This window comes from Lissotriton helveticus, chromosome 5_1, assembly GCF_964261635.1.
Source record: "Lissotriton helveticus chromosome 5_1, aLisHel1.1, whole genome shotgun sequence".
Lineage (NCBI taxonomy): Eukaryota > Metazoa > Chordata > Amphibia > Caudata > Salamandridae > Lissotriton > Lissotriton helveticus.
Window position 1 is genome coordinate 1,450,904,196 of NC_136065.1, and position 14,333 is coordinate 1,450,918,528.

Here is a 14,333-nt window from a genome sequence, read left to right on the forward strand (position 1 = left end):
ATGTATAGTGGTAATGTTTTTTGCAGTCTGACAGTAAATTTTGTTCCTATTTCTCAGAGCAAGAACTCGCTTGGCCCAGTGCAAAATACTTGATCATTGTAGAACTATTTCATAATTATATTTTTATAATTAGGAGTACTAGTAATAATAATATTAATTTCAATAATAATAATAATGAAATAATTACTGCAATGATCACCCCTACTTTTTTAGGCGTTTGCAAACATTTACCCACCCCTGAACATTAAGATCCATCTCTCTACAATGCCAAACTAGCAGAGACATGTAAACAAATCCTTTGATGTGGACAATAAATCCGTTTTTGCAGGCACTTATCGCACACAGTCGCATTCAATTCAATTGAAATTCAAGTACACTTTATTCCGTTTCAGAAATGTAAAACCATAAAAGTTACCAATACATCAGAGTTACATAACATTTCATAATTTCATAAAATGTCAGCACAGTTTATCATTATTAACATAAATTACACAACAACCCTTAATAATCTGTAACATAAGTTATAAATACATCAGAATTGCATAACATTTCATAATATATCAGCACAATTTATCATTATTAAAATATGTTACACAACAACCCATAATAATCTGGACATAAAAATACAAAGTCCAGACACAGATAATCTCCCTCTTTGATCAAAGCTCACCTATAGGGTTATCCCAACACAAGCAAATATGTGTGTCTTAAAAAAGAATCCTAAACCCTAACCCTTAAAAGCTTTTAATCAAGACAAGCCCTAGACTTCACTGTGGATTTCAAATATCCAACTGTTAGAACTGGGATTTCTGGTTGGCTAAGGCTTGCGCCAAAGCCAGGCAGAAACCACCACTCTAGTCAGGGCAAGGGAGTTACACGCCAAAGATAACCCCCTGCTCACCCCCTTGGTAGCTTGCCACGAGCAGACACACTTATCCCGGAGTCAATGTGTAAAGCATTTGCGCACGCACACAGCAACAACATCCCAGGCACACTACAAAAGGAACTCTGCACAAGGTGATATAAAAATAACTTTTGTATTCTTAAAACACATCAGATAGTAATTACACAATATACATTGTGCCAACTGGCACGGGCAATATTCACAAGGGATTATTTACACAGGACAGGGCCATGTTGGCCACTGTCAGGATTAACACTTAGCGGAAATAGCACTTCTAGAACATAGAATAATTGTAGCACAAACTAACAATGGTAGAACACCACCAGTAACCACTGGTAAAAGGTAGGTACCCACTACGCAATACTAATCACCATAGGCATTGATCACGCAGGGACACATAACCTCACTAGTATAAACTATACTAGGCAAAACAACCTCCTAAGCATGAAAACACAGTTAGAGGTATCACAGGCATAAAGGCATTGCACATTACGCATAATTCACATTAGACCTAAACAGTATAAATACAGTAGGCAATCTCCTCACTAGTCTAAACACATTAGACCCTACCTCCTAAATATAACTCACATTTAGGGGCATAAATCACAGAGTGAAACATCATCTCACTAGCATAACCACAAGAAATGCATAATAACCTCATACTCATAAACCATAGTTTGCGTAAAACATACTAGATGCATTACATTTCCTAGCACCACATTTAAAGCACATATCACATTTAGGGCCTTGCGCCCTATCCACATACCAGCCCCCTGGCCAACTGGCCATCACAAGAAGGGGCTCAAATGCCCTGTGTCCAGAGTGTCAGGGCGCGCTGCTAAGGCAGCACCAGTCAGGGGTAAGCCATCTGCGCAAACCTAAACGTTGCAGCTGCCCACTACTTGCTGGGCAGCTGAGGAAAATGAACAGGGGCCTAAACGCTGCAGCTGGCACTAAGTGCTGCCCAGCTGTGGAAGGCCAAGGTAGGGGTGAAAGAGTGCGACTCAGGTTCAGGTTTTAATGTCTTTATTTCGATAATAAAATCATAAAAGACAGATTAGACACAACAAACAAAAACAATTCAAGAAAATCTCCACAATTTTACAAAGTCGTTAAGAACAAGATATATCTGTATATTATGAGAATATAATAGAATGGGACAAAATATCCCTTAGTTAAGACATTATTAAACTATAAATTCGAAAAACCAGACATTCAGTAAAATTCATCAGCAAGTAGAAACAGCTAATACATTAGGAAAATGATTTGCACATAATATATTATGGTCGGGGGACAGTTGCGATCCTTCTAGCTCTTATAGCCCACGCCCACCCTAAAAACTTAGCAAAACATATCACAGTTAAATTAGAGGTGTTTGTTCTTAGGGCCCGTATAGCTTCCGAGGCTTTCCTACAGGACAGGTGTTTAAAAATGGGATTTAACCATTTGGATCGGGGTACACTATATTGGGGACAAGCAAACAAAAAATGACCCTCAGTTTCCTTACAACCTGGACAAAATATACATGAATTGGAAAACGATTTATCCCAGGAGGAGGTAAAGGAATTCAGGGGTAAGGACCCCACCCGAAATTGATGATATAACTTTTTGTCCAGTGGCCTAGTGATAAGGTCCCAGTATGTTTCACGGGCAGAGTCCAGTTTAAAACTTAGAAAACGACCCGTCAGATTCACCGAACTGGAAGCTTGGGCCAGGGACAGGCGGATTGAGGCCCAGAATAAACACTTAAATTCCTTTTTTGAGGGAAAGTTGTTGATGCCTGGGGAAACCCATAGATGACTAAGCCCCATGTCGCACAGGCTAGTTTTCACTGAGCGAAGCCAAGGGATGCGTTCCGAACCCCCCATAGCTTTCACCTCGGCTAGCTCCTTGGCGAAAAGTACCAAATCCTCGGATGTCCATAGGCGCCTCCACAGTGACACTACTCTGAATCTGGCCGTTTCGGTTATTGGTGGACAGCCCATATCGTGACAGAGTGGGATCAGTGGGGTTGATTGGGGCAGCCCCACCAAATTACGTAGGAATCTGCACTGTATTCTATATAAACTTGTAAGGTCCTTAAAGCCCCAGAGCTCTGCCCCATAGAGTGTAGCTGTGTTAATTTTGACATCATAAATTTGAAGGGCAGGGGCAACCCTTTTAGTAATAGTTTTCTTTTGCTCGCGCAAAAGACATCCAGTCATTTGGGCGAGTTTTAATTGTTGGGTCTCTATCTGTGGATTCCAGGACAGACGAGAGTCCAAGGTGACCCCCAAGTACGTCATTTTGTCGACTTGTTCCAGGTTGACCCCTTTTAGTTGAACGCTACTACGTATAGGTTTTTTCCTGGAAAAAACCATAAACTTGGTTTTCCCCACATTGATTTGGAGACCATTTTTGTTACAGAATTCCTCAAAATGATTTAGAGCCTGCTGTAACCCTCCCCTGGTCTTAGACAAGAGGAGGGTATCATCGGCGAAAATCAACATTGGGAATTTCGTTCCCGCCAGGGATGGTGCGTCGGTATTGATCAACCTAAAGAATTTGACTACCTGGTCTATATATAGTAGAAAGAGGGTAGGGGCAAGAACACACCCCTGGCGTACTCCTCGTGAGACCGGAAATGCGTCTGTAGTTTGCCCTTTAGCCCCCCATCTTACCCTCGCAAAATTGTCTTCATGTAGTCTGATGATCATTTCGACCAAATCCCCCGGCATACCAAGGTCCCTCAATACCTGCCATAGTTTTCCCCTCGGCACCAAATCAAAAGCTGATTTCAAGTCTATGAAAGCGGCGAAGATGGTGCCCCCACCAAGTAAGACGACCTTCCAGAAGATCATGCAAAGCCGTAAAACCTGGTCAATGGTGCTTGTGCCATATCTGAATCCCGCCTGTAATGGGGACAGTATTCCCTCTAATTCCATCCACCCATGTACCCTTGCCAGGAGAATGCGAGCAAATACCTTCTGAAAGCAATCAATTAGACTAATCGGGCGGTAGTTCCCTGGGTTTGATCTGTCACCCTTTTTATGTATTGGGAGAATCTCCGCCCCCTTCCAAGTCTTTGGGATGCGGGCACCTCTTGCTATAGCATTTGCTATGCGTGTTAAATAGGGTACCCAAAGGCCTGTATTTGCTTTAAAAAGGTCGGCTGGAATTTCATCCAGTCCTGGGGCCTTCCCCCGCTTCGTTAAACCTAGTGCAATTTCTGTTTCCCTTTCGGTGAAGATCATAATCCGGTTGCCAGTAGATATAATTTGTTGCAGGTTCAATGAGATCGTTGGATCAACCACCTCTTGGCAAAATTGGGTGGAATAATGATTTATCCAATCTTCCGGGGGTATATGGTTAGATGGTATACGGAAGTCACCATCCTTTCCACATCTAACAATGTCCCAGAATTTGGTCTGGTTGTTTGATTTACTGGCGTCCAAGAGGTCCGCCCAGAAATCATCCTCCCATTCCCTCTTCGCTTCCCATTGCACTCTTTTGTACCTTTGCCTGGCCGCCTTTACTTCACTCAGATCTCTAGATTTGACTTTCTTGATTAAATGGCTGTGAGCCTCTCTACACTCTCTATTATACCATTTGGCTCTTAAAGCAGTTTGAATCCCAGCATTTGGCTTACATGGTTTGGAGAGGAGATTGTTAAGCTCAGTGAAACATTTATCGTGTATGTCCATAGTCTTGTCTAGATAGATATTACCCCTTTCAGCGTCAAGAGACCTCAGGTTGTCTAATGCGTTCATCACCACCTTTTCAATATTAGCCTGTAGTAATACATTGTTTGATATGATTGACCATTTCAGTCTCCTCCGGTCATTTGATACGGTTACAACCCCCTGGCCCCTTGGGACAGGTTCAACTAGGCTTGATTGATCCTGCATTTTGATTGTTAGGGACAGTGGGTTGTGGTCGCTTTCAGGGCGCGTAACAATTTCCATATCAATGATTAGGCACCAATGTTCCATATTTAGGAAAATATAGTCGATACGACTCTTTCTAACACCATTATCGAAGGTGAAATTGGCTCCATAATCCGATTTGGTGCGACCGTTTACCGCCCTTAAACCCGAAGAGAGGCAAAAAGCAGACCAATTCAAGGCAGCCTCCGTTACTTTGGCTTGATTTTTGTTTGAAAGATCCGGAATTTTCCAGGTCGCATCTTCTGCAGACCCCCAGTTATCCTCAGGGAGATACAGTGGCTCAATGGTACAATTGATGTCTCCTGCTAACATTATGAAAGACCCTTTGTTCCAACCTGATAGTAGAGTATCTAAAACACCTATCAGCTTGGGACATCGTCCACCTGGGAGGCCTCTAGAATACATGTTAATAATAAGCATGTCCTGCCCCCCTGCTTTACTCAACCTTATGGCCAATATATCAGGGTTGTCCACGAAAATTTCAGAAACAGAATAGCACCAGGCCTGTTTAACCCATATTGACAACCCCCCTGACGCCCGTCCTTTTGGGCCTTTTATTGCAGGTTTAAAGAAATTTACATAACCAGCCATAAAAAACGGGGCAGTGGCCCAAGTTTCTTGCAGGAGCACGACCTGATAGTTACCTATAAACTCCGACCAGTCCTCAGAAACCAGACGTGTCTTTACTCCAGCAACATTCCATGACACCATGTAAGAGGATAACATGTCCGAGACCTCTGGAATATTACTAGCTGTCGGGGGGGAAGGAGACTCGATGGGATTACCCTTACTGGCCTAGTTTCTTCTTCGTTAGAAACGGGGATCTCCTCCCCCGTTTGTTCCCCCTGAAATCTAAAACTGTTATGGGACGAGGACTGTTGCACCCTTATGGGGTCCAAGGTGGAGCTAGATGGAATGGGCGTTCCTTCCCCGATCCTTGTAACACGGGTTGGTGACAGGGACGGTATACATAGTCAGTCAACCCATTCCAAGTCTGAGAGTGCCTCGAAATGGTTAAAGAGTGGGGGGTAGTAAGGGGGGTGGGGGATTAGATGCTCTCGAGGCCTCCCCCCACGAAAGTTCCAGTGATTGGGGTCCATTGGATGATTATGACATAAGTGGGGGTAAAAATAACCAAGATGCAGGGTCTGAATGTCACCTACACGGGCGAATCTAGCTTTCCTCTGGATTTTTTCCACCACCCATGGGTCTCTAAAGGAAATCAAAATACAATCCCCTTCCAGATCTTTATCCCCCTTTCCTACCCAATCCACTCTCCTTACATAAAGGATTTCGGTCGGGGATGATGGGGGGAGTGGTCGATGTTTGTTAAGCCAAAAGGTGACCTTGTTCCGTAGGTCCCCATGTGACTCTTTAGTGCCCTCTCTTAAGGGGGTTACCCCGGTTAAGACGATGGTGTATTGCGCCGCTTCTGGGGGTAAATTAACTCTCAGGGGGTGTTGTGTGTTGCTTTTAGCTGACCTGAGATGTCTGTCAGGGTGGGGGATTTTCTTCTCTTTACCCAAGAATGGTGTTGGCGCTGTGGTGTTGTTAGTTTGTTGTGACGGGCCATTCGCTATATGTTGTTTTACTGGCACGTTGTTGGGTGCCAGAGAGTTTTTGGCTTTCGATGTTACTTGGCTATTTGCTCTACTGGCAATAAGCGATGTCGATGCTGCCGATTTTGCCCCCGGATTTGACTTCTTGATGTTATGGTTGATTGATGACCCTACGGGTAGTGTTGTAACTATCCCACCTTTTTGGTTAGCACTCCCTCCGGGATTGGGACCCCCTGTCCTAGAACTGGAAGATGTAAGTTTATTCAGAAGGTCCATATTAATGTTAGCAGCCGCTTCCAGAACATCGATTTTAGCGGACAATATCCTTGTTAATTCAAGGACCGGGAGCAATAAAGTTTGAAACATTGTTTCCATTTTGGCTAACAAGACCTCGTCACTGCTAAGGCATGTTGGACAAGGATTTGAGGACCCAGAATGAGCTAGTGAGGGGCAGTATACTACGGGTGGTGCGGGGTTGATCTGTAAGGGGGAGTGACTAGCACTGTTAGCATGATCTATTTTAAGATGTTTTTGTTCCTTGTCACCCTGTGGACTTGAGGCATGTTTTCTTTTCCGTGAGGTTTGATTGATAATGAATTGTTGCGGAGCTGGCACACTGAGTGAGATAGGGGCCTTTGGTAGAGGGGAACCGCCCGTGCTACTCACGTCGTCCTCAAAATCATTACTATCAGCTTCTAAGCTAGACAGGTTGGAATCAGAGTTCAAATCCATATTTACATTGGCCGTGTGTGTTCTAGCACCATCCCCATCAGCGTGAACTATGACTTCTGATTCTAAGGTTGAAATACAGTTGAACGCTGCGTTCGTTATGGGACTTTTTACATGGGCCAGGGCACCTATAGAGGAGCGCTTCCCAGTAACTAAGTCCAGGGACAGTCTATGTTCTGCCTGTTCTATTTCTTTTTCTAAAATTCCCGTTGCTCTAGAGATAAATGCATCGAGGGGACCTGAGACAACACCCTTGGAGGTTTGTATGTGCACAAGGCGCTGTTTACCAGATCTTAATGGCATGTTTAAAGAGATGGTGTTAATACTAATGAGTGGACCTCTAAGTGTAACTAGGTGGAGTGGGGTTATACAGGATGTAAAACAAACCAGGACTCCTAGCCCAACCCAACCTCGTCCAGCCCCGGACGGCCACAGACGGTCCCGCCCTTGTCCCGGGCTTCTCCCGGCGCCCTCCCGCGCGCTCCCGCGCCGCGGGGAATGTATCTGCCTAATGAGGCAATCCTGAGAGTCAGCGGGTGGGCGGGGCCGGCAGGGAGAGCAGCCCAGCTGGTCCTAGGGCGCGCAGGGGCTCCTGGTCCACGGAGTCCCCGCGAATGCTCGCAGCCCTGCCGGTCAGGAAAATGCCCCTTGAACAGAAAAAGTCAGGACACACAGATACTCGGAGCCGCGCTGCGGGACCCGCGAAGCGGGTCCGGCGAGGAATGGGCTTCAACGAGTACTGCAACAACTGGCTCCCTTCAGCTAGAACAACAGGCTCCTCGCGGGTTAAGCAGTTTGTTTCCAGGAAATCTGCGACTCAATCCTAGATTCAAAAGACCATGTCCCCAAAGAATTGCGCCTAAACGGTGCAGCTGCCCACTACTTGCTGGGCAGCTGAGGGATAAGCAAAACTGTGGCATAGGCTCTCACTGGCCCTTTCTAGAACAAGTTGCGCCACAACATTGGAGTCACAAGTGGCTATGAAAATACATAATGCACTCAAACACTGTGGTGTGCGCTGGGACTGTAAATATAGTGTAGGCTAGGGCTGGAGCCATCTAGGCTCTGAAAACTAATTCTGCCCCAGGGCGAGCACTGGGGATAGTAATCAACTTGCCCCCATGGAGCACACTGGCTCCGGAAAGTAAACATGCCCCCAATGGTGGAGCCTCCGGGGGCTCTAAACACAACAATGCCCCTGGGAGCCCCAACGGCGCTAAATACAACAATGCCCCTGGGAGCCTCGTGGGCTCTAAATACAACATTGCCCCTGGGAGTCTCGTGGGCTCTAAATACAACAAATGCTCCCCATGTTGGAGCGGCCCACTGTGTAGCGCCGTGAAAGTACCCTCAGCCCAACCTCCTCCAGGGCCGAGGTCGGCACGCACCAAAAACCTCTATGGAGTCCCCCAGCCCTTCTGCACTTACCAGGCTGCTCTCGGGGTACTCTTCGGTGGGGGAGTAGGCACTCGGGACGCTCTCTCCTCACTAGGAGAGCCCAGCACACCGGAGACAACGGAGACCGGCTTCCCTTCTGCTGGGAGCCCGTGAGGCTCCGTGCAGGTTCTCCTACCGGGGTTTCCGGGTTGGGAGCCTGGGGAAGCCCTCCAGGTGGAGCCAAACCCAGCGCTCCACCCGAGTGACGCCGTGGGAGTCTCTGCCGGCTGGGACCAATCCCAGCACGGCTTTTGTGGTGACGTCGGCGGCTGCTTCCTCGGGTCAGACTCGGCCTCTGGGCCGTTGCGGTGAGACACGGGGAGGGCACCCGTGCAAGTTTTGAAATCAAGTAGTGGCTATACTCGGGGTGGGCACCTGAAATTCAACCATCAAATGCGGGCACAATGAAGGGTAGGCTCCTGCCAACAAAACATCGCAATAAGCGGGGCGGGCACCCGCGCTGCACTGAATAACGAAGCGGCCATAATCGGGGTGGGCACACGAACTATAAATAATTAAAGGAGCGGCGTGGCACCCGCGATAAGCACAAAGAGGGGGGAATCCCTAGACAGGGGGAATCCCTCCACATGCTGCAGCCCAGCTCTGCAGGGTTTAAAAATAAAGCGCTCCCAGGCTGCCAAAGGTCCTGGGGGCTGGGCGGAAAGGTGAAAGGGTGCCAGGAATTACTCCAGCAAGGCAGAAGGGTCCAAAAAGAAGTCCTCCAGCATCCAGGTTCTGGGCAGGGCCCAGGGATGCTAGCCTTCCCCTTGGCCCCAGCAGCAGCACGCCCCTGGTAGATTCAAGTCAGGAAACAAGAACATTTTACATGAGGTCACAGCCTCTTTTTATACACACATTTCTTTTGTTGTCAAAGGTGCAGGCAAGGGGCGAACCAGACCAACTGGTTCTTGAGCACTTTGTTTTGCTCAGCACCTCTGCCTATTCACAGGATGGGTCAGGGACATCAGACACACCACAGGGGGTGGAGCCAGCATTGTGGAGGGAAGACCCAGCCCTATTCAGGTCCCAGGTGCACTCCTCCCTCCTATCAACATGCAGATCTCTCCATTCACCACCGGGGCAGACCCATCCTGACTCCTGGAGCCAGGCACACCAGCCAGCTCCAGCCAATCACAAGCCAGACAGTCAATTCACATTCACTGCACAAACATGCCAACTTCTAGAAGTGGCACTTCCACACTAGACACAATAAATCTGCGCACATCATCATGCAGCATTTAATCACATGATTTTGCACATACCAAACTCGACCCTGCACTCCCCGCACATCAGGAAATACCATGGTCACACATATTCCCTATGCATTCCTATGGGAGGGCAGGCCTCTCACCACACATACACAGAGAGCTCACGCACTTTACACTGGACCTCAGTGAAAAAGTGTGCAGAGGCCCAAAATCACCAACACCAGGTTACAGAAATAGGCTAAGCAAAAGCAAAAAGTTTCGGGGTGAACCTGCCGAATGGGCCAAGTCCAACACCAACGATGAAGAAAAGAAATTCTTCTTTCAGCAGTTGTAGGTACAGGAGTGCTGGACAAACCTGCTTAAAACTCATCTGCTTTAAAATTGGGACTAAAAAAGACTTCTGGGGAACCTCATAAAATTTACAGAATAACATAAAGTGGAGCAGTTCCTGTGGAGACACTCCATCGCAGCCACAGGGTGCTAACAACTGGCCTCCTCCTCCTAGGAATGGCAAGCATGAGGTGAAAAAGAACCAAGCAAAACCTGGTCAATAAAAACTGCTTGTAAACAGATAAAAGCCTCAGAAGATAATGCTCGGCTAGTGATGTTGTTTTTAACATTACAAATTTACGGACACTAGGTTTCCGCAGTTCCAGCTCCTCACTTTCCAATTTCCTTACACAGCTAAAGGACTCCCTTATCATCCCCACATCCTTTTTATTTATTAATTCAGGGTTGATATATAAATCTGTTCTTAATGTATTTAAGCCAAGGTATGCTGAGTGCGTGGTCAAGATTCATACACTCTTTTAAAATCGACTGGCTCAGTGATAGTCCCTTGTTCAACCAGATATTTAGAGCTTAAAGCTCAGGTCAGCACAGTGTGCCCCAACCTGTTACCGGACAGTGCATGTCCTTATAGAAGACCCCTCACTCACCAACCTAGTTGGTGACATGCTTCATCATCGGGGTCCCACCCCATAGGCCGAGTGCCCACAGGGTGTGCTGCGACACCTAACTACAGTGGAGCGGGTTTCATTTTCTTTTATATGTGCATAAAAATTACAGTGACAAGTGTGTTAAAAAGGGGCCAAAACTACTCACTTCAAGACTTGAGTGCTTGAACCCCTATAAAATCAGTGTGGCTCCACGGGGCATCTCGAGCAGTAACCAAGTAGGTTTACCGCGAGATGAACAGAAGCCGCAAGTGACGGGCACTTGCCGTCTTGAAAGTTCAGATGCCCATGAAGCGGGAGTTACCGCCTCAAGTGTTTTTCTCCTGAATGAGGAAAAGACACACCCTTTTACACTAGATCGCAATTTTGCGGTCTTCAAATTGAACGAGGGCAGGGCGCACCTTAGCGCGTGCGGACCACCCAGTTCAATCACCACGGTCCTGACGAAAACCTAAGAATCACTTCAATGGTTGAAACATGTAGACCTTATCATTAATTTTTCTTGTAATATTCACATAGCACACTTCGCTATTTTTAACATATTATACTTTTTGAGAGACCAAAGCCTACCTAATTAGGCACGAGTGCCACACTGATTTTATAGGCGTTCAAGCACTCAAGAATAAAGTCTTGAAGTCAGTAGTTTTGACCCCTTTTTAACACACTTGTCACTGTAATTTGTATGCACATATAAAAGAAAAAGAAACCCGCTCCACTGTAGTCAGGTGTCGCGGCACACCCTGTGGGCACTCGGCCTATGGGGTGGGACCCCGATGATGAAGATATTTAGCCAGAATGTTAGAGGGTGAAGTGCCAGGGTGTCACTTAAGTTGGGCACCCCCAGTTCCTCATGTACCACCAGGTTAGACATTCCACCGGGAGCACCCAGCAAACGATTCATGAAGCTGTTCTCGACCACCTGTAGAGCATCAATGGAGGCATGCCCCCATATCTCGCTTCCATAAGAGGCTATAGCTATACTCTTAGCTTGCATCAACAAGGCAACAATGGATCTATTTCCTAGCTTGGAAGACAAAATTATTCGCATTCAATATATGACCTCTTACCTGATTGTACCAGTGTAAACAAACTACAATTAAATTGAGATGACCCTACAAATTGATATTTCTTTAAAGCACAATCACATACAAAGTGTACTCACCATAGTTTCCGATCACAGACTGAAAGGTAGGCATAGCCCCCCTCCCGCTGAAGTCATCCCCCTGGTCCACCAGGGCTTCCTTCACTGCTTCATACCCCCAGAGTATCACCACTCGACGGAGGCCCAGGTGCAGGGTGTACACTGGACCGTACTTCTCGCTCAGCTGCAGAGTTCAACAAAAGAGAAGCCTAATGAGGGGCAATCAGGGCAAGAAGACATGTTTTTCAGAATCAGCAAAGTGCAGTGCTCCAGGACGTTTTTGAGATAATTCAGAATTAGGTGTCAGAAAGTGAACTGTCTAAAGAGTTGGAAGTTCTTTCATCTGAAGAGCCTCAAACTGTAACTTTGGCTGTTTTCTTACTTTTGACCTGCAGAAACCCGTTCTTTAAAGGCGGAGGGGGCAGGCTCCTCCACTTTTTTCCAAACATGAAGAATGTCTATCAGGCTGAGCAGAGGTCAGCCTGACAGACACTCTTCTTGTTCAGGTCAGTCAGTCAGGTACTGTACTTGCGCTAAATGCGCATGCTCTTGGCTCCCTGAGATGAACTTTGCTGAGCTGATGATGTCAAAGCCTAGTGGGCGAGACCTTATCATCCCCGAAAAGTTATTGATGGCACTCCCTCAGGACGAGGGGGGAAGTGCTACTAACAGCCATGTACCTGGGCACTTCAGTTTAAGGCCTGAAGAACCCAGGACTGAGTGCAAATTAGCGAGTGGGTGAGGAAAGCAGTCTCAATGAGCCTATCCTATTCTGTGACCAGTAAAGGACAGCTGCCTCCTCTCATAGGCTGACCCGTAGCAAGGTCAGCCATTGAGAGGCTGCGGCAGTCCCAATCGTCAGGAGACTAGAGGCTTACACCCCACCTCTCGAGATCACCATTGCGACCCTGTAAATGTAATCGTTTTAATGTTTGGTGCATGCATGCATGTGCACGTGTGTTTGTTTGTGTGTTTGTGAGTGAGTGCTTTGAATGAGCATTTGGCCCGCCTGCCACCCCCTGCTCAAATTATAAGCTATCACTTACTTTAAACCCCTTCTTGAGTCCCTCCCTCCACAAACTGCATTCAGTTTAAAATTCTTCAGCTCTTATTAGGAGAGGCCTTGTAAAATGGGCCTGGAATGCTGCACCTTTTATTACCAATACTCAATATCAGTGAAACTCGGTCTCAATATTACAGGGGGGTAACAAGTTATCCGGGTGGACAAGAAACTGAAGAGGGGCACTTCATAGAATGAGGGCTTGTTTCTCACTATAAAAAAGTGCCCTGCAGAGAAAGACAAAAGGCAGCAGATCCAATATATATAGCGCCATATAGTGTGGTTATCCATGTTAGCTGTTTATCATTTTCAATTAAAACAGCTTAGTTGTAGCAGGACACTAGAAAAGCACTGAGTCTGGTAATCTTCATGCTACTTTGCAGCCCAAACAAGTTTTGCACCGGAAAGTAAATCCCAATTCAACACTTTCACCAATGTCCTTGACTTTTTTGATGCAAACCGCGCACAAAGTGTTAGTAAATGTGGGCCTTTCTTTTTAACAGCCATAACACAAAATACAGACAAACGCGATATGAGTTCTGCAGCAGGCATACGTTTACGATGCATCATGTAACTTATGTTTGGATATTATAATGTACTACATAAACCCAAATGTTTTGTAGGCACAGTATGTAACCTTGAAGTCCAAAAGCATTGAAATTATTCCAGCAAAAGAAGCATTTTCTTGAACCAAAGACAAAAATAAGGATTTATCCAGAGTATCTGAAACACGAATTCTGTGGTTGCACAAAATGCCAGGGAAAATAAAATAAAACTCACCGCCTTCAGCGATTCCACCATGAAACTGGTCTTTAACTGATGCAGGTTTCCTAAAATGGGAAGGGGAACTGGGCCAGGTGGCAGGTTTCCTCGACAGAAGTACATTTTCATGAAAGAGAAACAAAGAAGGCAGCAGATGCAGCTTAGCAGATAGATAGTCAAATCTCCAGAAAGAATCATTATTGAATCTCCCAATCCGTGTCTATTCCAGCAAAACAATAATGTATATTGTATTTATAAAGCGGAAATCTAGCCAAAAGGCAGTGGAGCACTGTATGGGAGAAAGGCAAAGTCATTGAATGACAGCAGAGGTAGCTGGTTCTGTAGAATGAGCCTAGCCAAAATAGGCGGATCTGTCTGTCCTTTATTTACAGTGTCTCTTTGGCATATGTTTGTGGGTGCAGTTTACTTTGTGAAGTTTGCAATTGGTCACCCGTGTGCAATATTGTTATGCTAATCCTGAAATAAATGGCACATTACAATATTGAGAACATTTTTTAGGAGTACAGCCAGGTGGATTATAGGTGTTGCTTGTTATGTTTACACATTCATTGCCAGAGCGCAAACTGTATCCCGAACTCAGGTTGTGGTTAGTCTTAACCCGACCTCAAATTGCTGAATCAGGGGAACATG

General features: G+C 46.1%; 1 protein-coding gene across 4 annotated transcripts in view; it reads right to left on the minus strand.

Moving 5' to 3' along the window:
- The window catches only part of LOC144755477 (cytochrome P450 2G1-like), a 359,316-nt gene extending 345,436 nt beyond the window's left edge, over positions 1 to 13,880 (minus strand). For 2 of the 4 annotated variants that reach the window (XM_078644450.1, XM_078644449.1), the window contains exons 1-2: positions 13,701 to 13,880; positions 11,902 to 12,044 (exon numbers count right to left, since the gene is read on the minus strand). In XM_078644450.1, coding sequence (XP_078500576.1) covers positions 11,902 to 12,044; positions 13,701 to 13,880 — 323 coding nt within the window. Of the gene's footprint in view, positions 1 to 11,881; positions 12,045 to 13,700 lie in introns of all 4 variants that reach the window. The other 2 variants (XM_078644451.1, XM_078644448.1) reach the window with 2 other exon arrangements.
- Between the last annotated feature and the right edge of the window lie 453 nt (positions 13,881 to 14,333).